The following is a 26,193-nucleotide window of genomic DNA, read 5'->3' on the forward strand; positions in this document are numbered from 1 at the left end:
ACTTCCCCATCAGACACAATATTATGGTCATTCTTGAGTTACATCCCATGATATACCCACCCATGCCAAGAAAAGAAAGTCAAGTCTGAACTATAGAAAAGCCAAACTGACCTGAGTCCAAGGAGGAAAGCAGCACAACGGTAAAATCTATTTGTGATTGAACAACATAAGAATTCTATTTGGTTTTGGTTGTTTTATTTTAAGTTTACTTCAAATAAGTGACTGGGGCATGAATGGAAACATTACTCTTCTGCTTATCCACAATTCAAAAAGAGAGCTCAGAGAAGCCTTTTTGAGGACACATGAATTTTCCAAATGTGTCCACTGCTCTGCTTGCACTGTATCTTGGGGGACAAAGTGTGGTAGCAAGGCTGTACTTGCTTCTGTGACTAGAAATGATGTATCAATCTGCCTTGGTAAGGAAGATAGAGCTGAACTCACAACAAAACTCACAAGATGACTTTGCTTCCTTGGAAGAAGCTTCCCAAAATTTTCCTTCCAAACAGGCATGACAAAATTAGACAGGGAGTTTTGTTTTTGAATAACAACTAATTAAACTCCCTACTAGAAGCTAACAGGAGATGGAATGAGAACTTCCATGTATAGAAACATTTCTGTGGGTATTTCCTTTCCCTCCTCCTCAATCTGTATCGCAAAGCACTACGCCAGGAGAAAGAAAGAAAATCAGAGAAGCACCTAGATGTGATTCTGACTTTCCTTAAAAAAAAAAAAACAGCTTCAGACTCCAACTAGCCCTGGCTGCAGATATAAATAAAAACTTGAGTCTGAAGCACTTTCTGAGCATCAGCACATCCCTTCAAGGCTTCAATCCTAGATTTCTTTGAAGTGAAGCACTGGAGGGCAACATCCCCCATGCATTTGATGCTTTGACCTTGTGTTCAGATCTCTCCTCAAGCATGAAAGACTTGTAGGTATTTGTAGTTGTAGAGAGAAATTTCAGCATCTCAGTGGGAATTGATACTGGGAATTGATACCTGCCTGGCTGAAAGGAGACATTGGGCTGTCACCACACCAGGGACACTGGGCTGCCCATGAGACACTCCAAGGGAAACAGAAGCAGGTACCAGATCACCCCTGCCCCAGGATTTCACTTCAAACAAAATACAAGTGAACAGAGAAACTGGGACTCACCAAAAAAGATTTGTTGGCTGGGTTTTTTCAAAAAAAGAACACTTTCCAGGCATTCATAGGATGCCTACCTGGTACCTATAACAATGTGAAATCCTGAAGAATGCAGATGGCAATCTTGCTGACTGCAATAGGAAGCCTGTAATACTCAGCCATCTACTTGAGGAAGACAAATAGATGCTAAACATTTTAGAACCCTGTATACACAGCACAATTACTTCCAGCTGCAGGACTATCATTAGGCTTTATTACTCATACTATTAATCCCTTCAGAATTATAAAATATACTCCAAGAAAAATTTGAAAGATGAGGCTTTGTGGAAAAAAACCTTAGAAGTTTAACTGTTATCCCCTACGGAAAATAGATTCTAGTTTTCAGTTGCAATGCTCCTTCAAAGGTAGCCATAAACAATGGGGAAACTTTTTACAGAGCAGATAGGCTTTGTCTATACCTACCAGTTACCATAAGTTCAGGTGGTGCTTACAAAAGCACAGGATTAAACAATCCTGATCACAAGGAACTGCAAAATAATGCCTTTGTTGAAACGCTGAACATGTACTTTCTTCCATTTCACCTCCTGGAACAAATTGCCTTTGCCAGGTCCACTGTCCTCGCTGAAAACTATCTGTCATACTGAAGAGGGGTTCCTGAAAAAAAAAAAACTCTGCTGAGAGCAGAGGTGTAGACTGTCAATCTGATTTTTTTGAAGAACTCACAGTCACACTGCAGTTTTACAAAAACAAATGACCTGCTTGTTTTTCCTAGATGTGTGCAAGAAGCACAGTAGAAAATTAAACATCAATACAGCATCAATACCAAAAGCAATTCCCTGACTAAAAATCACAGAGCACTTCAGATTTTCCAGTACTAGTAAAGGGAGTTCAGTAATTAATGATAGAAAACCCACCAAAAGTAAGATTTGAGATTCCTTAATTATCATATTGTGTTAGTGTATTGCTGAGTCCTCAGACCTTGGGTCAGCTTCCACTCCAGGAGGCTAAAATACAAAAGCTTTGAGAAGGAACATCAGAGACAGGATCTGCCAATTCTGTGGTGGAGCTGAAGAACAACATCAACATAAAACCTCAAATGAAGCTGCAGCCTGGAGCTCTACAGTCCCTACAGATCTTTCTCCAGAACCTGCAAGGGAGGGAGCTACAAGGAGAAACAGCTAAGCATTATGCCTAAATGTAAGGAAGGGATGCTCCTGCAGGTGTGCAGAACAGCTGTCTGCATGCCTGTGGAAGACCTCATTCAACCCCAGCCACTTGACTTCTCTAAAGTATTATTTTTAACAAGAAAAGTTATGTGGCACTTCAGGAACACAAATGATGGTCAATCTGCACTTGTGATTTTCCATGAGGGCACTGCACTGGCGTTCCATCTGTGTCTCCCCCATCCAGTAAGACTCCACGCTCGCTCACTTTGGCACAGCAGTTAGATCTCACAATACTGCAAGACCAATGTACTTTTTTTTGTTGTTGCCATAACAACTGTGCTGCTAGGTTGGACCTAAAGCAGCAGCTGGCTTCTCCACTGGCAAGCCCTGATAAGTACAGCCTTTAATTTCTTTTTTCCCCACCTTCTAAACATGTTGCCTATATACCAAGATTTTAGTCATTTTACTTTAAGAGAAATACAAACTGCACCCATTTTTCTGCTTCCCAAGAATCATTTCTATTGCAAGCAGGCAGCAGAAATAACACAAACACATATTCCTCCAGTAGCTCACAAGACCCTAAGCATGCTGAAAATCTCATTTCCAAGTAAAGACGGGTATGAGCTGCTGGCATCAGTACATTATGCATAGCTTAGTGAAAGGCTGGCAAATACAGCTAAAGCTAAGGAAAGCTTTTACAGGATACCAGTCATGCCAAACAAAAATCTGAAACATTGTGCTCTACATTTACTCTCTTAAAAAGAAAATCAGGTAAGTTTCAAATTAAGAACTTGAAAATAATACTAAGAAACACCATCTGTAAAAACAAACTCAACTGAGCATAACACAGGCAAGGAAAAGGACAAGAATTTTACATACATACACCTGAGTTCTGCCACTGTCACCTCCTAGGCAGGGAAGTAACTATTCCATTTTGAAAATGTTATGTTCTTATCCAGTGCATTACTTGGCCAAAATTTCAAATACAACTGAGATGACAGGAGAACAGAAAAAAAAATAAACGCTTCACATTTTAGCTTTTTCACAATCATTCATATTTTATACTGTCCTAAGTGTTAACACAGACATTAAAGGAGTAAACAAAGTGTACTATGCTATCTCAGTATCACTTGCTTGATAAAAACACTTGCAAGTTTCTGACAATTCTATTATTACCACTAAAGGACACACACAGAGACTGAAAAAAGAAATTAAAAACGAAGATTAACTAAATTTCTAACTAGCTTTAAAGAAGAAGTCCAGTTTGCTACAGAAAGTATAGTTCTTTTCAGTTCACACTGCTTACCATAGGCAGCTCTTCCTTGCCTTTGATTAATACTGACATCTAAGCTGTGTAAGTTACAAACCACCATCACTACAAATACAGGGCATTTTGGAAAGCAGTTTAAATGATCAGCAGTATTTATTGTGAATCAGCTTCTCTCTTTTAACATTTACAAGATGGACAGTAAAACACACAAGAAGAAAAAAAATTCATGAGACACAAACCAGTTTAATTAAAAATGTAAAGGAAAACAATATGCAGGAATAAAAACTCCAGATACACAGCACTTATTCTTTATGAAGCTGTTGCTGATCTTGGAAAAGCATTTAAGAATCCATGACCAAACATTCAGCTTTAAATTCTGATGGAAAGGGAGGGAATGGCCGTGACCTACCAAGTCCTTCTGCGCTACCGCACATAAAACTGTACTACTTGATGTATTTCTCCATGAACTTTTTGTGAAACTCTGATCGCAGAGTATCATTGACGAATCTTTTGTCCTTTTTTGTTTCATCTATCCCCTTGGCACAGTTCTTGAAGACAACATCATCATCCCATCTGAAAACAAAGGTTTTTAATTTCAGTAAGCTTGTATGAAAATCAGGTGTGATATACAAAAACATATAAATGGAGTTTGACCCTCTTACAGAACAACTAGTCATTAGGATTAGATTTTAGTATTAAGAAAAGATGATCTGTTTTTGTACCCCAAGCTATCTCCTACACACTTGTGCCAAGACCTGAGGAAGGGAACAGAAACCAGCTACAGTGATAACTTTTTCTGACTCTGAATAACAAGAGTCAGCACAGGGATGGGTGTCACTGAACAGACTGCACAGTACCTCCTCTTAACTTTGAAGTTTGCCTGAGGCTGTGCTGGCCCGGTAAGGTTCAGCAGTGGGTTACCACTCAGGATGTTCTCCATCCGAATTCTTTCCTCTTCAGCCTTTTGCTCTTGTTCCTGAGAACCAGAAATGGATTTATTATTTTTCTAGGCCACTTTTCTCCTCTTGTTGGTAGAGATACACATCATTTATTTATTATTATACAGATGGAGCTTTAATTCTTAGCTCAGACTTTTCAGAGTGTTTGGCACTTGCATATGAATAGGATAGAAGGAGAGAAGCAGAGATACTCTACAGAGCTTAACTCTGCTAATAAACTGTCAAACCAGCAACACTCATATCGGCTCTACTTAGCTCTGATGTGCCATCAAATATTCACGTAAATTCTAGCTTTACCTTATACATATTATATTAAAAACTGTATACACATTAGAGGATTTTCTTTATCCTCATGAGAAAATTCAGTACATCATACAATATTCACTAGACAGAAGAAACCACACAGAATGTTGAAAGTTCTCTATTTTCAGCAGCTGTTTGGATTTTACAACTACATCTTCCCTAGGGACCAATTAAAAAGAATAATCAGAATCCCACAGTGAAATGAACAGAGGATGTCATAAGACTATTTAAGAGTTTCAATATTAAGAAGCAGACAAACATCCTTGTCCTTGTACTGTCAAATGCATATAACTCAAGCCTAAGTGAAGCAATGCACTATAAGCAACACAAAGTGATTTCATTGCCCACACTTCCAAGCTTTATTAGCACATCTAGTGACTTAAATGTTTAGAGACTTCAAAATTCATGTTTAATATTCATTTTACATATTTTCCACAAGCTTTCAAAAATATTGCAGGGAGTGTTCTTTGATGAAAGGACTTGTAGGAAAAAAAGCAATTCTTTAAATTAAGATGACTAAGTAGGTTTCCTACTCTGAAGTATGGTCTAAAGACACTGGTTAAAAAATGAATTGAAGCCTCATTAGCACTGCAGAAGAATCAAAGCATGGTTTTTAAAAGTGACATAAATTAAAAACAAAGAGATCATGAGGTCAGGGTTTTTCCTCAAGCTGGGAAAAAAGACCTGCAGAAAATTAATTGCAGAGGACTTCTACAGGATCCCAAGAGAGGAAGCAGTTTCCTTGCTGCTGGAGTTTACAAAGTTTACATGCTAAACTTGATGCTGATGCTAGCCAGAGTTCTCTGGCTTCAAACATTTAATCAATACTAAGTTATCTATCATTACATACAATTTACAGTATTTTTCCATTAAATTGATCGGGTATGTGAAAGTTTGGATGGGTGCCCTATCCCTGGAAGTGTTTAGGGCCAGGCTGGATGGAGCTCTGAGCAACCTGGTCTAGTGGAAGGTGTCCATGCCTACAGCAAATGGGTTGGATGTGGATGACCTTTAAGGTCCCTTCCAACCCAAACCATTCTGTGATTCTATGAAATTTTCTTTTAAAATACCTCAGCTTTCTTAAGAACATGGATTTAATGTACACACAAATACCAGACGATGCAGGATCACTGGTAAAGATTTTACTTTTCAAAATCTACTCCAGTTTTAGTTATGAAAAAACACCTATCTTTACACTGCTTCTCACAAATAAAATGTAGAACCAGCTGCAATTAATTGCCAGTGGGATGGGCAAAGCTCCCCAAAAGAGTACACTGCTCAAAAACAAAGCACAGCTTCAGGACAAGCCCTGTAATGCCCTCATTAAAATATATGCCTTGGAAAAACTTGCTCTTTCCTGCCTACTGTATCCATGGAGCTTTAACACAAACCACAACAATTAAAGTTATTAACACAAATCAACTAAGGTTTAGATTTAGAGCTGTTTAAAAATTCAAACATTTGCAGTCCAAATTCTGTTATTATCACCCCTGTAAGTATGGAAACACGGAGAACAAAAATATTTGATATGGAACAACAATTTCCTCCCATATTAGAAATATAAACTCAAATTATGCTTTTCTCTGTGGATCAGAGACAAGAAATGTATGCAGCTGCTTCTGCACAGAATGCCAACCTTTGATTCATCATCTTCCTTCCCCACAACATGGAATAGCCAAGAGCCATGAAATCGAATTTACTGCAGTCTGTTGCCATGTGTTCCCACCAGAAGTCCAGCAGCCCTCAGATTATTGTATGGCACATGCGTGCAGAGCACTGCTTTAAAACCAAGCAAAATCTTGGATACTGGAACAAGCAAAAACCCAGTACTGATCTTCAGGTACCTCCCAGGAGGTGATCAGATACTGCTTACAACCATTAGCAAATTTACAGCTGGATGCAAGCATGTGAAGTTTTCTCTGTGTTCTCCAAAATGAGATGGGCTCTGCACCATTAACTTTAATCTCCTCTACTCCTTTAAAAGTGAGGCTCTGAAAACACAACAGGCCTGGGAAAAACACTGAGAGCAAATGAGAAGGCTACAAAACAAAAATTCCTAATCAAGAGAAGGTAGCACTACTTAGACTGTTGTAAGAAATTAATAGTCCTCTGTTGAAAAATGGTTCTATGGAGGGAACTTCCTCCAAGCTTATAGATGCAAAAAGATGCAGCAGCTTCTCATTTCAGAGCTGGACTCCAGTTGAACTCTTCTGAAGGCAGCAGGCAGAGCATGGCACAAGTCTCAAACCTCTTAGACATCACCTTCAGCCATGATCCAAAGTTACTGAACCTGTGCATCCTGCATAATGTCATCTGAGGCAGACATCAGTGTTTTGGTTTGGGTTTCTGTGATGAATGAAAATGCATCCACACACCACTGACAGATAGAGAACTGCAATGCACTCCACATACAACGCTTTTTTAGTCAAAAATTGACTGGAGTCAGGCAGCATCTTTTCAGGAGGAATTGCCTCCCCTCTTCCCTCCCCTTCCACGTTTCAGATTTAATCTCATCAGTTCCTACAAAGCTGGTTCCAGCACTCTCTACCATGCATGAAGAGAAGCAAAAAGCACTCAGTCATTTGAATGGCAAATATTCAGATTGCTAGAGAAGACAAAGCCAATATTGAGAATCATAAAAATATGTATACAGTACTCCAATATACTTCCTACACACAGATGCACATTCTAATTTTCTGAACTAAGCTTTTTAAAAGGCATGTTACACATCATCCTTTTATCAGCTTTGACATAACCCATATAATATCCTTCAGCCTCAATCAGCCTGACATAGTTGAATTTCTGATAACAAAGAAAAGCATTAAGTGATAAAATGTGGTGATAGAAAAGAAAAATCAAAGCTGAAATAACATGTTTAAGAAGTGTTATACTATAAGCACTAAGACTAAAAGAGGGATTTAGTCTGGGTTAAGACACCGACAGCTGGACATGATCCCATAGGCACCTGAGCTCACATCTTGGCAGAGACCTAGAGGATACAACAGGCAGCCAGACAGCTTTTGTACTTACACTAAATTATGACACAGGAGACCAGCCACACTCCAGGCTCTACTGGCTGCATCTCCACTGCACCCCCATGCAGGCTGGCATACACAACTTGTACATTTGCCCCAACAACTCGGCATTTCAGGCTCAACTCAATTCTGTCTACAGCTGATTACTGCTTGCAAAAAATTTTGCATTGACTTAAACCAACTACAGTTGCAGAGCACTGGAAAGTGGCAGATAAACTAAGTGGTAGAGGCAATCTTGGGAATTTCTTTCCTTGCTGTATCTGTTTCTGACTGCAAAGGAAAGAAAAACATCGTTACCGTGTTTATTTTGAGCTTGGTTCCTACCCTTAGCACAGAGCAAGACTACTTTTACAGAAAGTGCTGAAATTTTCCAAATGACTCCATTGTGTTAAAGCTAATTATCCTACTCAGTTTTTATAGATGTTGAGCAGCTGAAAGAAAACCTGAAATACCCACATTTCATCGAAGGCCAAAAAAAGGTTTTAAAAAAAATGCATAACCTGATTTAAATGCTAATTTTTGAATAACAAACTCTGACAGTACTGCCTTTTGCAGCAGGGAATGAAATTCAAGAATGCACAGATCCACCCCAGTTATCTGATCCTGTGCAAGTCACTAACTCTGTGCAAGACAGAGACACAAATTATTCACTGAAACCTCAAAAATGAAGAGCACCAAGTAATCACAACGGCAGTGTCCACATGTAGCTTTGTTGTGATTTTGTCCACAAGGAAAGGGATGTTATCATTGGTTCCTGCCAAGGGCAGGATCCTGGCACGTCTCAAACACAGAATGAAGAAACATACTCTGCCATCTGCTTTTGCCTCTTTACTGAAATTTTCTTAATCACTGACTTGATCTTCTAATTTTAGTCAGACCCTTAAGATTTAGGTGAAAAAGTTAATATCTATCAAGACTCATTTTCTGATGTTTCATTTGAAAGCCTGTGACATGGCTAAAACAGGGGGCAGAGCTAAGATTTACTCTGATCACTGGTAAAATAATATATTCAGTTAAAAAGAAACTTGGTGAAATAAAACTGTTACAAAATCAAATCAAGAAGTCTGCTCTCAGTTAAGCAAAAAACAATATTAAATATTGTTTAAATATTAAACATATTAAAATAGGATATTAAAATAGGTTTGCTAGAGCTGCACACATACATTCAGCTGCTCACTAGTTTGAAGTTTCTTAATGATTTCAATTTACTTTCTAAGGAAGCACTTGAAAACTGAAAAACAAGAGCATTGTAAAGCCTAATTTAGAATATGGAAATGTCTCCTGAAACCTATCCATGGATGGTTAACACTGACACTGATTTAGTGTCTGTACAGTTTTATACAGATCTAGAATTATTCCACAGAAATGGCTTTCAAAACTAGAATTTCCTGGTCAGCTTAGTGTCTACTAGAAACAATCTGAGATTACAATTGTAGAGGAGATGTCAGGAGAACTCCCATGCTCAAAGAATTTTTTAAAAACATTCATAGTATTTATTTAATGATTCTACATAACTTAAGGGAACTTAAGCATTTTGACAAGTCAATAAACTTTGAGGGGAACTGTTTATTTGGCTGACAAACTATTAGAACCTCTTAATATTCATACTGTCAAAATTAGATTCAGAGGATTTCTATGAAAATTGGTGTTACCCATAAGGGAAGTTAACAGAGAACAGGGTGCCCTGTAAAAAGCAGAGTCTCATATTTTAACTGCTGTTTCACCACAGATGCATTTGGAAAGAAGCCGTTCTCCTTTAATGGCAGCTTAAATAATGGACACCAAAGTGATGAGTGAAGACTATTAACAAAAATACAGTTTATTCTAAATAAAGTCTCAGAAGTAACTGGACTAGCATTTTAATAAATGAAAATAACTAAAGTGTCAGGGAAACATCTACACACGGAACAGGTTTGGGTTATGTTACAGAAGTTTACCCACTTACTCTTGCTAAGACCCTGGGATGTTCCAAGAAGATGACAAGAAGAGACACATTAATCTGTCTATATAACAATGGGGTTTGAGAATGATGATCAGTGTGAAAAGAAAGCAGTCCAGTGCAGGACTGGACATTACAAACCCTGCTGCTGGAGTAAAGAGAACATCCATGAAGGTAACACATACCTGTAAGAGACAGCAAAATAAAACAGTGCTATCCCAAATACTTCATGGCTTTCAGCACCCTCTAGTGACAAAATTAGAATTTCATGGAGATTATGATGTTCCTACTTTCCACACATGATAAAAGCAGCAGGGACTTGGTTATCTCAGCTGCAATTTGCTAACCCTTATTTTCCTAATGCAGGTTTTCTACACTGAAATGTGACAAGTTATGCTCTTTAATCTTGATGCATAATATCAACTATCAAGCAAAGTGGAAAATCCACACAGACCTAAGCTTTCACTTTAAGCACTGTGCAAGGACAGCTGAGGTCAAAATCTTTCCTACACATGGCTACACTTAATTTACAGTTCAGTACATTGCACATAGAAATACATGGTCTAATTGTCAACAGTGTTTTTAAGTAATTTTCACCATGATGTTACTGCAAAAGACAATTTCATTGCTTCATGATGTGCCTCAAATGCCTAGATAAAGAGACAAGAGATGCTTTCAGACATCCTTTAATGCAGACGACCTCTCACAGGCCAGAGGCAACCAAGTAGCAACAGTCTCCTACAGCACAATTTCTGCAATGAAGCAGAATGTACAGCTTTTAGCCTTGCATACTGTTTAAGTGCAAAACTGGAGAGTTCACTGGTTTTACAGGCCTTGTTGATTCTAAAGGTAAATTTTTATATTGTTAGGCAAGAACAGGCTCACAACTACAAAGCTGCCAACAGCAGTTAAAACAGGAGTTCTCCTCTCCTGGCTGCTCCTTGTGTCCACTGGAAGCTCAGCCCTGTTCACTGCCAGCTAAGCATTCATGAAAAACATTAAACTATAATTGTGTACGTTAAGCTACAGGAAAGGTTACAAGTACTTCAGAGGCACCAAAGAATTATCTTTTCAGAGCAGCCTTTGATTAGCCTCCTGATCAGCATCTAATGTGTTTATTTAGCATGTTCTAAAAAAATACCTCAATTAGTTTATACAAAGGGACAGGTGGCTTGGTTTTTTGTTTGTTTTGGGGTTTTTGTTTTGTTTTACACTAATGGAGAGTATACCTACAAAAACTTACAAAACTACTCCAGATGAAGGAACTAACATTTCACAAAAACACTAAAATTATTTAAGCCCTACTCCAAAAGAGAAAGCACTTGGTAAAAGCAGATGAGAGAATGCTGCACATATCCACTACTTCTGTTGCATCAAAAGAAGAGGGTGTTACAGCAGTGCAGATGAAATACCTGGACTCTAAACTCTGTTGGAATACAATGTTAGAACCAGTACCCAATGCAAACCTAAGACCTGCTAAGTTTGACAACACAGAGCACTCCCACAAACCAGTCCAAACTCCCAGTCCCTAGAAGTCCAATCAATAGTTAGGAATTTTGCTAATGCCCTCCATCCCAACAATCTCTCTTACACCAAGGACATACGAGCACCACCAGCATAGGATTTAATCCCACTCACAGGAAAAAGTCTGTAACTACAGCAACTTTCCTCCCCTTTAAAGGACAGAACATGGTGTTTCTGTCTGTAGAGAGAGATTCTAGAGAGGTATGAAAGCTACACATGAATAGAATTTCCCAGTTCTGAAAAGACTGCTGTATTGTTATTTGGTTTTGCAGAGACATCTTTCAAATGAATTTGCCTGTGTATAATCACATGAAAATAGTTCTGGTCATGCAGCTCAAACTGGTGCTCCTTACAACACAGCACCAAATCTGTGAAAGGACAACTACTGTATGAAACCTGTAGCCACAAGAAGCAGCACCAAAAAGCACGCATCTTTATTTCATAAATAAAACTAGTATTTCTTGTAAAAGCTAGTTAACAAACTAAATTACACTGGATTGCATGCAGCTCACTAATGCCACTATATCCTTTGGTATGATAGCTGAGTACAGGGAACTTGCAAATGAAATCAAGATTATTTCAACTCACTGCCCATACAAAGTGTAGGAAAAGAGAATAAAATGTTTCAGTGAATAAAACATTCAGTATGCCTTATAAAGAAAAAAAATTCTTAATAATTATTAGACAGAAGAACAAATCCATCATACCTGATAGGAGGTTTGAACAGCAGTTTGTTTTCTAGTTTTCACTCATCCCAAGTACTTAAGGCACACTGGTTTTAATAGACACCAGTTCAAAAAAACCCAGCTGTTTTTTAATGTGTGAGATTTTACCTTTCGAGCTTGTTCTTCAGCTCGTTCTTTCTTGATTTTTTCCAGTTCAGCCAGAAGAGCTGCAGTGTCATCATCATCACTGTCTTCCAAGTCCTCGTCTTCATCATCTTCCTAATAGTAACAAACGGAAGGCAAGAATCAGCCTGTTCATTTAATTTAATAAAAAACAGCCCTGCACTGCCCAGTTAAGGCTACAGTTTGCTGCTGGCTGATTTCTGAAGTACTTGGGTAGCAACAAAGACAATACAAATAGAGTTTTTACTGTTTTATAGTAAAATAAAGAGAAAAAAATGTTCGTGCTTTTGGGGTGACTGCAATTAAAAACGCTATGTAACTGACAGACACTAAAGAATAGCTGTCCCCAAATCACTCTCTAATCATTGTGATACAAGTCATTCTGTGTGCCTGATTACCCTGTCCAGTACTGCTGGGACCAAACACCACAGGATTAAAAACCCAGAGCTTATTGTCAAGCCTTTGACTCAACTCCTAGATGTCAGCAATAAGAAGAATAGTCAAAGGCAAGCATTTGCTGCTCATGCAGACAGTTATTTGCAGGTATCTCGACAGTTCTACCCTTGGGGAATTCTTACTAAGCCAGTGGTAATTCCCCATACTGTAAGTGGTATTTTCAGTTTCCTAGATTTTTTGTGCTTTCCAAGAACACCATTACAGCATGGATCAGAATCCTCTGAACCACTCTGGACTTTCACCACACTACAGAAGCTGTAAAAGGAAAATATGTTAGAACCAGTCTGAAATCTTCAGGCAACCTAGAAGATATTGCATTAACAGCAAATTCTTAAGGCAGGTAATGAAAGGAAAGAAGACAGAAAAGATACATACATCAGTAAGAGGATCATCTGCATCGAGATTTGCCGCAGGAATCTGGTCTAGCCGAGGCTTCTTAGACACAGAAGATGATGTTGTATGTTCTATGGTGTAAGAATTAACAGAAAAGGTGTCTAAGTCACTTCATTTAACAGCATCTAATGTTAGAAGCAAAAATCTAACAGAAATAAAAATCCTCACAATTTGCCTTGCATTAGAGTACAAGAAATAAGCTTATGCTTACCTTTCCCTCACTTCTCAGTCTTAATGCCCAAGTTAATTTCTCCCCCTAGGAAGCCCCAAGAGCAGCAATAACACCCCAAACTTACAGTCTGGCCTCCAGAAGTTTTTTGAAGTCATTATTATTTCAAGGAGAAAAACACCCAGAAAAAACAGATGTGGAGAAATATTCTTATTATATATATCCAACTGGAGGATTCCCATTTAGGATGATCCCAAAGCATTACTGTTGGCTAGTTTGGTCCAGACTACATCTACTTTCTTCTGTGAATTTGAAAGCCATGCGAACACCTAAACCTAAAGCACAAGAGGTTGTATTTTAACACTAAAAATAAGTATTTCTCAAAAAGCTCTTTGATTTTGTTACTACTTCACCGTGTCTGAAAAGAATAGGATACTTTCAAACAGATTTATTGTTACTCTGGTGCTGTAACAGCAGAAGATGAGTCATTACCCTTTCTTCCTGTCTTGCCCCTACAAGCACAAAAAAAGCCCTTCATGAGCTGCACACACTTGTTGCCAATCCATTACAATTATACTGTATAGGCTGGGCACGCTGGCCTAAATTTCTGCTAGCATGAAGCCAGCACGACAACCAGTGGAAACTCCCTTGCAGGTAAAACAGTTCTGAACTATCAGGCCAAGACCCTAAATTCTACTCTTGTGACAGGTTGTCTGCAACTGCAAACTTCTCACCACACCAAATTTCCTGCAAGAGCAATGTTTCACAAAGGCGTTAAGATTTTTGTTTCTTGGTTTTTACCTCTGGTTGGTCTGTCTCTGCTCTTTTCCCTTGCGGCAACTCGTTCTCTCTCCTCCAGCTCCCTTCTGAAGTCACGGTTACGCACCTCTTCAGGAGCATCCTGAGTGGTTTGCCTGAAACAGCAAATGGGGAAACAGCTGAAGCTGGACAGTCTGCAGCTGGGGACAATGTTCTCATGGAGGCCAGGAAATCCTGGGGTGAGCAGGTAAGGATAGGGAACAAGAACTGGGTTACATGTAAATGTCCGTTCATTCTCTCCTCAGCAGAGCCCTCCTGTGTACGTATGCACTGCACACACAGACCTGCCATGCCACACGCTTGTGCTTCTTCTGGTGCCTCTTGAATGAATAGAAAGACCCTACCTAGATTCCTGCAAAACAGGATGGTGACATCTGTCTGTATTTCACTATGTTGAAATACTCTGTTCTCCAGCAGTCCAATCCCAGCGTCCTAGCAGACATTCACAAACATCATGGTCACCTTTCTTCATTGGTTTATCACCCTAAACTGCTGCTGCAAACCCAATCTCTAAGGCTTACAGATAAGACCAAGACTGGAACTTCCTTTTCATCCTTTCTTCTCCATGAGCCCAGACCATGACCAATAATAAAAAAGTTGAGAGAACAGGCAAAACACCTTGCAAATACATGGTCTCCCCTCTTTTATATAATAACACACCTACAAAAACCAATGAACTACATATATCTGAGCCACATTAAGTTCCACCTAGAGGCTGCTGAATTTTTTGTGGCTATCTTGAAAAGAGCTGGTGAATAAAAAGAAGCAGCAATTGCTTTCACCTCTCCATACACATGCTGCTGGAAATAAGAATGCCTGGAAGAAACCCAGACTTGAGCCATTATAAACACATTGTATGCACAGCCTGTCTTTATGATGAAGCATTTTATTTGCTTTTGTAATTAAAAACCTGAATTTGGAATCCTTGTTAGAGCTGCAAAATCTCCCCAAATCCTGTGCCACACAAAAAAACCCACGAGAAGGATCAAAACTGGATTTTTCCTGCAGTGATGGAGTCCTGGCAATTTAACAAAGACAACTTTTTATTAGGTATTTGGGAGGAAGAACAGAAGACATTTGATGCTCCCTCTATCTCTCCCTCTCACACAAAAGGAGAGATTTTTTAAAACATACATTGTATATTCCCATACATACCTGTCCCCACAGACTTTTTCCAAAGCAACAGACTGCTGTTCCAAAGCCCACTTTTTTACAGAACAAATCACCAGCAATTTTCCCCCATAACAGCAAAATGCATTTCACAGCACTTTTCATGTTGTTTGTTTCAGTATTCTCAAAAACACAGCTCCCTTATGAATAAATATTCTTAAAAAACAAAGGGGCAGGAGGGAGGAGGTGACAGGGTAAATATCTACACAAAAACATCAAAAGTAAAACCTTAACAGTAATTTCACTGACAAGAGTAACATCGGTTAGATAAAATGAACATTTTTAGATTGACACGTTTAATTTAAATTCTATCATACTGACACCTGTTTTTATTCACTCTTTCAGAAAAGATAAAAATTTAATATGCATTTCAAACACAGGAAAATATTCCTCAGATCACATTATCTTTCTCACTGGTTAAAGAAATTTCTTCTCCCACGACCACCTTGTAAACCACCTGCAGCTGAACATCAGTTGCAGTTTAACATCAGCTCTTCCAACACATCCTGAGTGCTATTCCATGGCTCCCCTGCCTCCTCTTAATGCTCTTACCAAGTAGTCCTTTGCCAAAAACATGATGTGGTTTTCCCGCCTTTAAGATGTGCTCAACTTCACTTCTCTCATCCCACCTTGCTCTGCAAGTGACAGTGCTCTCTGTGGCTCAGCCCAATGCCAACTTACTTTCCACTTCACTGCCCAAGATGTTCAGTCTCCAATGCTCACCTTCTTCTGATAATTCATGTGCATGGACAGCAACAAATTATCACTGAAATTAAACCTCCCCCAATCACCTGCAATGCACCTGAGCTCCTAGCTCTGCTCTTGAGGCTTTCAATTTTGGCCCACTTGTTCCGCACTGCTGCACAATCTCTGGATCTCGCTCAGTGTCGAGCACATCAACACGTATTGAGAAAATTTTAGAGTGTCACTAATAACAAAACAGTCATTCCCAGCCTGCTTTGTCCTGACACTCAAAAAATGATACTAACCTGTATTTGATTTTAGTGTGAGAAGGAAGATCTCTGCTAGAATATTGCTTGGAAAGCTGGCTTAAGTCTCCTTCACCTTTTCCTCTTCCTCCCCTTGCAGGTTCAAACGTTGGCCTTGCTGCTGTCGTCATCTTCACTCCTACAGAATCAAGAGATAAAACAAGTTGTTACTACAACTTACAGTGTAAGACACTCATTAGGAGCTACTTTGCTCCTGGAACTGTAGAAGCAGTGACAAGTCCCACCACAGGCACCCAGCTCATGATCCTCAAAATTTAAGTAGCGTTTTATTGACAGAATCTATTCAGGTTTCAAAATCGAGTCCAATATGTTTGAAAGAAGATACACGGACTCTAATTTAAATATGAAGCTATGTTTGTAAAGTAAACAACATCAGCCAGGAGCTGATCTCCCATCCTTAAAGCAAGGAGTACAGTCTCGTAACTAAACTCTTCACACTCCTGAATATTCTCAAAAATAATCCCTCCTGCAGGAGGGATGCACCCTACTGGGGTGATCCCTTTATTATTCCCCAGACCCTTCCTAGGTACCACCACCAGAAATGCTGGCGCAGAGAGACCACAGCGTGTCTAGGGTGGTGCTGATCATTACCCACTGATGAACACCTGAAGGAGTATCTCCGAGACCGTAGAGTCGGCGACAAAGTATCTCTATAAGCAAAGTAGCAGGGGTAGCACGTGGTTTATTGTGAGGGCCTTGCTTGTAGCTGTTAGGCACAGCTAAAGCAGGCCAGGAGAGCAGGAACAGAGAGCGAGGTCCCGAATACCGTACATTAAATATCTTTCCAAGTTGAATAGTCTGTGTTGGACCAACCAATCTAATACAAGATAACAACATTTACTTACAGCAATAGAAATGTCCTATTACCTAAGGCAAGCAGAAGGGGATTGTTTAATCAAGGGAGCTGGCCCTCAGCTTAGCACATCGTTATTCACTAGCTGATGGCCCTGCACCCCACACCCTAAATCTCAAAGCATGCTTTCATTTCTATCTCGCTTGTTGAACTCAGACTCCCAGAATCCAAACCACCATATTTGCAAGGTCTTTCTACTTCATCCTTCCCAACAAACATCAGGCAATATAAACAAAGTGCAAGGAAAAAAAGCTTGGATAAAAGGAGAAGTTGTCACCAGCTTTCCCCTAGAAACTGCAGGAACTCAGCATGTCCTAAAAACCAAACTGAGATGTGAAAAACGTGAAATGATTAATTCATGTTCTTATGGAAAATTGGAAAATTATAAGGCTGTATAAATTTGTATCAGGTAAAAGTCTATTTTTTAAGAGATTTTGCAGCAGATGGTGAAACTGACCACCCTGAAACAGCCGGCGCCTCCATTCAGAAGGGAACAAAAGATTTTTCTGGGAAAGCTTGCAGCCTTCTCAAGCACCGGGAGGGGACCTGTCCAGATAAGCCAGGCACCAGCAACTCACACCTCGGGTGCCACCTTCACAGACCATCAAGCAACATCATCCATATCTCGATCATTCATCAACCATAAGGACCTATAGAAATTGGACATTAACATTTGAACTAAGAAAAGAACTCTTTTCTGCTTGGCCGGGGAAACTCCCGATTTTGTATAGCTGGTCGGGAAACAATGGGAAATACGGGGAAAATTGCCACGGGCTAAATAAAGTGTATAAAACCCAAGCCCCGAACCGGGCTGATTTGTGAACCGTTGGGGGAGATAGCAGGCTGCCAGACCCTGTATCTCACGGTTCACCCTTGGCATTTCCCGGGAAAACTCTGTCAAGTTTCTCCGCTGTTGGTGGGTTATCGAAATTCTGTGATTTGATCTTTATTAATAAACCAAATTATTATTTTAATTGGCATATCGTATTGGCATTTATAACAGAGAGATGCCCAAATTGCTACTCTCAGCTCTTCTGTGCACAGGAGGAAACAGGCTCCAACCAGCCTCAGCCACAGACACCCTGTGAGCACACACTGTGCTCAGCATGGCCTGAGAGCACCTGGAGACCCTGCAAGCCCAAACCACTGTGCCAGCCAAGAGTCTGAGATGGTTGATCAGTGCCAGAAAACACTGTGTGATCAGCCATCAGGACATGAGGGAACAGCATGAAGCTCTGTCAGGGGAGGTTTAGGTGGGATATCAGGAAAAGTTTCTTTGCCCAGAGGGTGGTTGGGCACTGAACAGGCTCCCCAAGGAAGGGGTCACAGCACCAGCCTAACAGAGTTCAAGAAGCATTTAAACAATGCTCTCAGGCACAGGGTGTGACTCTTGGGGTGTCCTGTGCAGGGCCAGGAGCTGGACTTTGATGATCCTTGTGTTTCCTTTCCAATTCAGGATATTCCATAATTTTGTGACCTTAAATCTACTATCTGAAACGAGTCTCATTCCTGCTTCATCAAGGCATGTATATCCATTACCCACAGCCTAAAGATATCTAGGACAGGAGAGAGAGAGACCTGCAGAGACACCTAAAGGTATCACTTCTCCCAGCCAAAAGGTTGAATGCTGACAGGCGACAAGAGAACTTACTAAAAATATTAACAAAACAAATAAACCCCCCGACATCGTTTCATACACCTTTGTGGCACACAAACAAAAGTTATTTATGCTCTGCTTATTTTGTTAGTTTGTCATTTTGAATTAGAGCACAAAACATCCAACTTCAGCCAGCTGGCCAACTTCAGCATTGAAGTGATAATATAATGTGTGGCTCAGAGTAACATCCCATCAGGCACAACAGTTACTGCCACTGAACTACTGCTCAAAAACCAAAATTAACAGAGGGAAACACCTTTAAAAAGAAGCGAGACCGTAACTAGCCCTGGTTTGTTAATCAAGGACAGCTGACACTTTTCAGCGATGCGGTACAAGTCAGCTGAAGCTCAGTGACCCATTTTGGCTCTCTTGACACACATTCTCTGCCAGACCCACGATCCAAAAAAGTCACTTGTTCCCATAACTTATCTGTGCTAATTATAGGTAACAGGCAGATCCATGAAATCAGGTGTGGCTGCAATAGCTTCAGGAAGCATTAACAAATTGTCTGGAAAGCATCTCTGCTTCTCTTAGGTAACAGAACTAATCAAGTTGGAAAAGACCCCTGAGATTGTTCAGTCCACCCTATGACTGAATATAACCTTGTCAACTAGACCAGGGCACTAAGTGCCAAAATCTAATCTTTCCTTAAAAACCTCGAGGGACAGCGACTCCACCATCTCCTTGGGCAGCTCATTACAATGTCCAATCACCCGTTCGGTGAAGAAATTCTTCCTAATATCCAACATAAACCCCCACTGGCACCACTTCAGGTTGTGAAGTGTCTTCCTCTTGTGCCAGGAAAAGAGGCCAACCCCCAGGTGGCTCCAGCCTCCTTTCAGGCAGTCGTAGAAAGCGACGAGGTTCCCCTGAGCTTCCTCTTCTCCAGGCTAAACAGCCCCAGCAGAGGCCTCAGCCGCTCCTCACAGGACTAGGTCAGTCTGTATTTAGCTTGGCCTTCCAGACTCAACCCGAAACCTCTCAGGTTTCAGAAATACCTAGAGAAGCCTCTTTAGCGCTACCAGGAGTTATCGGCCAAGAGGGAGGTGCCTTGGCCTTGCGGGGCTGCACCCTTACGGGGGATCCGAATCGCAGCGTCAGGCCCGGCCACAGCCCGTTCCCTTGCCGCGCCCGCCTCTCCCCCCGCCACCCCCTGCCCCAGGGCCGCCTCTCCGCCTTCAGGGCCCTCCCGCAGCCTCCCTGCCGCTCTCCCGGGCACTCACAGCGCGGCCTCCTCCACCCTGCGCAGCCGGGCCCTACACCGCCACCATAGTTCCGCCAGGCACCCACAATGCACCGCGGCGGGCCATAGACACGGAAGCGCTGACCATAGAGAGGGGCGCGAGCGTGCCCGCCAAGACGGTACCGGGGCGGAAGTGCGCGCGGGGGCGGCGGCTGCCTCGGTAACAATGGCGGCTGCGCTGCAGGGGTCAGGGCTAGGAGGGAGGGAGGGTTGGGAGCCTTGGAGAGATAATAGGGGAGGATAAAAACAGTGGCAAGCGGAGGAAAAGGGAGTACCTTAGGCATTCTCTTTATTCGGGGGGATATATTAGGAACGTCAGGCCGACTATAGGGTAGCAAGTCGCGTTTGGCTTGTCCCTGCCCTCCTTGCAAAGAAGTCCTGTAGAAGGTGTAGATGTTTATACAATAGATTTAGATTGGCTGTAAGGACGACATTGTTTGCTGTGCCGGTGTTGAGGCGCTGGAACAGGGCGCACAGAGAAGCGGAGGGTGCTCCGTCCTGGGAGCGGCCAGGGCCGGGCTGGACGGGGCTTTGAGCGACTCGATGCAGTGCAGGATGTCCCTGCTCATGACAGCGGGTTAGGACTAGAGGCTCGTTAAAGTCCCTTCCAACCCAAATTGTTCTGTGATTCTGTAATCATTGCTGTCTATGTAAAGAAGCCAAAGCACGAACGACGATCACTAAGGAACTAAATTCCCTCTCTTAAAATGCAGCTCTTTGTGTTTATTGCTCCTTTTAGATGCATTTTATTATCAAGCTTCTGCGAATCCACGCTAAGGCATGTGTAGTAAAGGGCTCTCTGATGTATCTACAAATTACGACGGAAACATTTTCCTGAGTGCTCGACCCCCAACATGCAGTTTAGAGGAGAGCCCACAAGAGGTCCCGCAGATACCGCCATCCCGGGAGCTACAGCAACAGTGGAAATTGCGCCCTTTGCCTCAACGAGCCATCAGAGACAGCACTTGGAACGAGTCGGCCTTTAGTATAGAAAGAAACCAATTATTTTAATCAAGTTGAGCTTCACTCTGAAGTTGGATAAATAGTGACAGTAATTACTGTGTCATGTCCTAAGTGCTGCAGTAACCAAGCGTGCAGCATTGCAGTTTCTCATCTGCAAGCCTCTATCGGCACCCTGTGAAATAGGTTATGAGTTTTAACTCAAGATCAAACCTTGCAGAGAAGTCTGGCTTGGGGGATTTGCTGTTGTTGGGCTACAGATCACAGCAGCCTGAATTGAGTGCATCATTCTGTGATGGTGCGTGTTATTCCTAGATTACAAATCTGTGGACTCTAAATCAAGAGGCGCTGACTGTTACGCTAATCTGACTGTCGTGGTGCAGCAGAATATTATGTTTTGCTCAGTAACACGTCCTGAAGTCAGTGCCTACTGTTCAGTTGTAAAATCCATCTGGCAGAAGGTATCAAGTCTTGATCAAAGACCTCAAGAACTGAAGGGACCTCTCCTGCTCTTGGGTTAGAGGAAAAGGCGAGCATTCTGTAGTGTGTTAAAAACTAGCACAGTCCCTCCTCTGAACAGATTGGAAAAGCCTTCAAACAGTAAAGGAATGGCTTTGTGTCTTTGGCCAAAATTGTTCCCCAGGGAGTTTTCCTTCCCCCCTGCCCCGTTGTGTGAATCAATGTGAAGATGTGTTTAAAGGTCTCTAAACATAGAGAGTTTTTCCCAATCTTGACCATGTTTGGATTTAGTTTAGGAGTAAGAAGTTTAGCACCATATTGTCTCCAGGGCCTAACAATAATAGCTGGTCTCTTCCCCAGCTCAAGTGCTCTGAGAACCTTCATCCAGTAGTTATTCTCAGAAAATGTCCACACTCATCACCGTCAACTTCTCAATCCCTCTGGGTCACACCACAGAGTTCTTTCCCAAACAAGGCTCACCCTGCATGTGGAAAATTATTGCTCCACCAGGCAGGCTTTGACATTTAGGGACATTCTCAATGTGTTTTTGACTGGGCATGCACAAGGGAAGGGATTAAAAATCCCCCAAAGTGCAGGGATGTAGAATGGGACACCACTCAAGTTCAGTAATAAAGGTGGCAAGTGTGAATTCCTGTGTTCCTGGATTATGCATTGAAATGTCATCAGACAGTGTAAACAACCAGACAATAACAAAACCTCAGATCTTCCCATGGCTGCCCAATCTTTGCTGAGCAATTTGGCTGTGGCAACCCTTAGAAAGGTACTGTGTGCTGCATGGAAAACATGAAAAGCAGAAGTCACCACTTCCCTTGATCATTTCCTCCAGTGAATAATTATCTTCACAGTTTAAAACTGCATGTTATTTTTAATTTCAGTCGTCTTTGTTTCCAACCATGGGTGCCTTTTGTGCCTTTCTGTAATTTTAAAAGCCTGAGTTCTCACTAGGTGTTTGTACTTTGTAATCTAGTCTTGCTGCTGCCTTTGGATAAAGTAAGCAGCCTGGGCTCTTCTAGTCTTGGGATTGTTTTCTTATTCACACCAATTATTTGAGGACTTTTTCTTGCTCTCTATCCAATCTATCAACAATAAAATTATTAAAAAACTGTTTCAGCATCACCTCCATCAATGTGAACTAGAGAGATATAACCCCTTTGCTCCCAGAGCTTTCTATGTGGTTGTTCATCTGAGGATCATATTGGCCTTTTTACCACACCACTGCACTGGGGGTTTGAATCCAGGAACATGTCCATGGTGACTCTTGAATCCAAGGGTTGTCATTTTCTGGATTAGAAAATTCCAGGTAGTCTTTGAGCTGCAACAAATAAACATATTTGGTTGTGTGACAGGCATTGGTCTTAAAAAAAAAAATCCTCGCTGGTGTCACTGGTGTGGCCTCTTAGTGTCCCAAATCCTTTATGGTATTTGTACACATTCTCAGTGCAACTTTGTATTTGTTTGTGGATCACACCAGGAGACCAACATTCTTTGGTTATCCCAGTGCTTTATGATGTAGGTCTCACCAAAGTGCTGGTTCTTCTCTGAGATCATGGCAAGACTGCAAAAGACATGTCCTTAAAGAGAACAAAAACATTTCTAAAAGCCTTGTGCCTGTTTGGAGCCTTGTTAATGTTTTTCTCTTCTACTTCGTGGCCTGTAGTGTTATGAAGATTGCTTATGTTCCTAATGGACTTTAAAAACTCCCTTTTAGCCTTGCCAGAGTAGAGATTTTTTTCTGTTCCCTGTGTAATTTTTCTGGTCTTGAAATCTTTCACTGTATATTCTTTGGGTTTTGGTTCCCCTTTCTTCCATCTCTAGCATTACTCTTACTTATTGATTTTCACTGATTTTTTTCTGAAGCCAGAAAGGAATTTAGTTGAAGCAATTTTAATTCCTGAGTTGTCATGTCTCCCACTGCTGGCTGTCTTCTTCCCACCCTTAAAGTACGGCAGGATGATGTGCAATCTCCACTTTCAAAGCAATGCTCTGAAGGTGAGCATTTTCCCCAGCACGGCAGAGGCTCAGTGACAGAATGGAAATCTCTCAGCTTGAATTTTCCCCTTACCTCTCCATTCTTGTGTTTGGCCATCTGAGGCACAGCTTGAATGGTCGATCAGCAGTAAAATGTAAATCCTGTTTCTGCTTTGGAGCCGCCACAGCACCACAGTACCGTTTCCTCCCTCAGGACACTGTGTGCTTTGAAGGATTGTGCTGGGAAACAGATATAGAAGGGCACAGGGGATTGCCAAGAGTGGAAACGTGGTGCAGGAATGCTCAGCATCCAAACCAGCCTTAAAAGAAGTTCGTGGGAAGTTGCTGTTTCCTTGATTGGAAAAAGAATAGAAGCTGGGCAAGGCTGTGACTCAGCTGGTGAGTCAGCAGGGGCTGCTTTCCGATGAGGCCATCTCCTGTTCTTTTGCCCTCTGCCACACCTTTCCTACCGCCTGCCATGGCACAGTAAATGCCATTTACTGCTGCTTCTCTTTGCTCCCAGAGTCCTTCCAGCCCGTAACCTCTGCCCTGATGCCTCCCACTGCACCGTCTGTCCAAATTTCTGCTTCTGTGCTCCATTCCCATGGCTTCTGGGATTTTTGTGCCTTCAGTACTCCAGTCATGGGTGTATTTAGCAGCTGCAAATTCTTGCTTTGCAGCAACAGAGACAGATCGTGACCTATTCACCACAGAGGGAAAATGAGTGGGAATTCCCTGGAATTAAAGTCACAGGATGAGGAGTTGATCTGGGTCCTCCCCAAGGCAGTGATGGCCTTCATCAGACACCACAGACTGTGGTTCCTCAGCCAGCCATTAAACGAGCCAGACCAGTGCTGCAGGTCCAGCACACTGGTTTTGAATACTCTTCTGTTAATTGGGTCTTTGTGTGCTTCCCCACATGCGTGGCTCTCCGCCGAGATCCCAGTGCTTTTCCAACGTGAGACGTGATGTCAGCCAAAAGGCACTCAGGGACTTGGGGAAGGGAGGGTGCTGCAGGAAGGAGTGGCGCCCCAAGACACACACAGCTAATGCTTCCTGGACTCACCGTCTTGGATGCATGCTCAGCTCCATGGATGCTCTCTTGTTTCTACTGAAGGGATTTTTTTGAGCTTGGACAAAGCAAATAATTTTAGCCATGCACTATTTACATCCAGGCAAGCAGCCAGGACATACCTCTGTCTATGGCTGCATCCACTGTTAAGCAAAACTGTCCTACTGTTTTATTTATTAACCAAACATTTCTAATAGCCAAGCTAATTTTATCCTTTCCTTCATGCTGGCTGACGATGACTCAGTGTGGCTGGGAGGAGTCTCAGTAGCACGGTGCCCAGGCTTTGAAAAACGGTGTTATACAGAAGGAAGGGTTGGCTATCCACGTGCCATAGTGGCTGTGGCTCTGGACTAGCTCACTTTACCTCTCTCTTTGTGTAGATGTGGAATAAAGAAACCAGTGAAGGATTCCACGAGTGAGTTTGTTCGGCAGGGTGGAGTGGAGATGACCTTGTCTCTGTAAGAGTCAGCTGCAGCTATAACTTTTAGAAATAACATCAGGAGCTGGTACATATATTTCTCTGTAAGTTTTTTAATGTTTTATTGCTTTATCAATATTTTCTGTCTGAATTAGTCCCCAGTTTATGTGCATTTCTCCCTTAGCTTTAGGATTACTCTCATCCAGTTCCAGGTAAGTGAGGTATCTAGTCTAGGCAAATCTTTAGAACCCTTTATCTGTTCAGTGGACACAGACAAGTTCTTCTGGGAGGTGATTCATTTACTTGTTTGAGCAATCCCAGAAAAATCCTGCTCTATATTTCATTATTAATTTACAAAGGCAAGCAGAAGATGTGGAGTATACAACGTAAAACTACGTAAGTAATGTTCCAAAGATGAGGTTATGTTAGATGACATCCTTTTGGATTTAAAATTTCGGTTACTAAAAGCTTCAAGATGCAGGTAAAGTACTTTTTGTAAACAGGGCTCTAAGGAATAGAGAACCCAGTGTGGAAGCACAGAATCTCCTAATTTATCTCCACTCTCCAAACCAAGAATACAAGGAAGAGTTTATAAGAAAAATAGAACAGCTGTATGTCATCTGACCAAGTTAAAACACAATTCAGGTTCCTTTCCAGCAACATCTCAGTAGTGCAGTCCTCAAACCCATTGAAAAGTCGGTCAGCCATAGGATCAATTTCTACTACCTCCAAAGATGCCATATGAATATAATGTGTTCTTACCTAGAGGATTTTAGCTGGTATCAGCCAGCAGTGACTTCTCTTAACCACTGTGACAAGCTTTAGTTATCCTTAGTTATCCTTTATTTACTGAATTAGCACACTGTGCAAAGGGTTTGCCCAGTCAAGAGGCCACTTGGGCTCTGGAAGAGTTTTAACCAATCACATTGCTTCTTTCAGATGTGGGCAGAAGTGAGTTTATTCTGATTCAGATGGAAACAAAGAACAAGAGCTTGAAAAACAATGAAATCCCCACAAATGAGATCAACCAGGTTGTTTTTCTTTTAGTTCTTGAGTGCAAATTCACAGTATTTTAGCTGCTGAGGCCTTAAGGGAGCCTTTTGCTTTTGAAGACCTATGTCAGTGCAGAGGGCTGGCACTCAGGAAACTTATTTTCTTCCTAGCACTGCCACTAGCCAGGGGACCTTGACAAAGTCACCCCCTTTCCCCAGGTCTTGTGCATTTCCCTTTTTATAAAACCACAAACAATGGACCAAAGGCTTCTGCTCTGCAACTTATAGATGTAATGTCCCATTTAAGAGCAGGCTCTGAAATTTGATTTCCTATATTACAAAGCCC

General features: G+C 41.5%; 1 protein-coding gene across 4 annotated transcripts in view; it reads right to left on the bottom strand.

Annotated features, from left to right (window-relative positions):
* Window positions 1-20,087, bottom strand: part of CWC15 (CWC15 spliceosome associated protein homolog) — a 28,845-nt gene extending 8,758 nt beyond the window's left edge. For 3 of the 4 annotated variants that reach the window (XR_010079993.1, XR_010079994.1, XR_010079992.1), the window contains exons 1-8: window positions 19,938-20,087; window positions 16,184-16,322; window positions 14,007-14,119; window positions 13,019-13,107; window positions 12,173-12,283; window positions 4,437-4,555; window positions 3,989-4,152; window positions 1,606-1,797 (exon numbers count right to left, since the gene is read on the bottom strand). Coding sequence is in view for 1 of the 4 variants with exons in the window: in XM_063394512.1 (XP_063250582.1) it covers window positions 4,023-4,152; window positions 4,437-4,555; window positions 12,173-12,283; window positions 13,019-13,107; window positions 14,007-14,119; window positions 16,184-16,314 (693 nt within the window). In the remaining 3 variants the exon portion in view is untranslated. Of the gene's footprint in view, window positions 1-1,605; window positions 1,798-3,802; window positions 4,153-4,436; window positions 4,556-12,172; window positions 12,284-13,018; window positions 13,108-14,006; window positions 14,120-16,183; window positions 16,323-19,937 lie in introns of those variants that run through there. The other variant, XM_063394512.1, reaches the window with a different exon arrangement.
* Window positions 20,088-26,193: the final 6,106 nt, after the last annotated feature.

The sequence above is a fragment of the Prinia subflava genome, chromosome 3 (assembly GCF_021018805.1).
Source record: "Prinia subflava isolate CZ2003 ecotype Zambia chromosome 3, Cam_Psub_1.2, whole genome shotgun sequence".
NCBI lineage: Eukaryota > Metazoa > Chordata > Aves > Passeriformes > Cisticolidae > Prinia > Prinia subflava.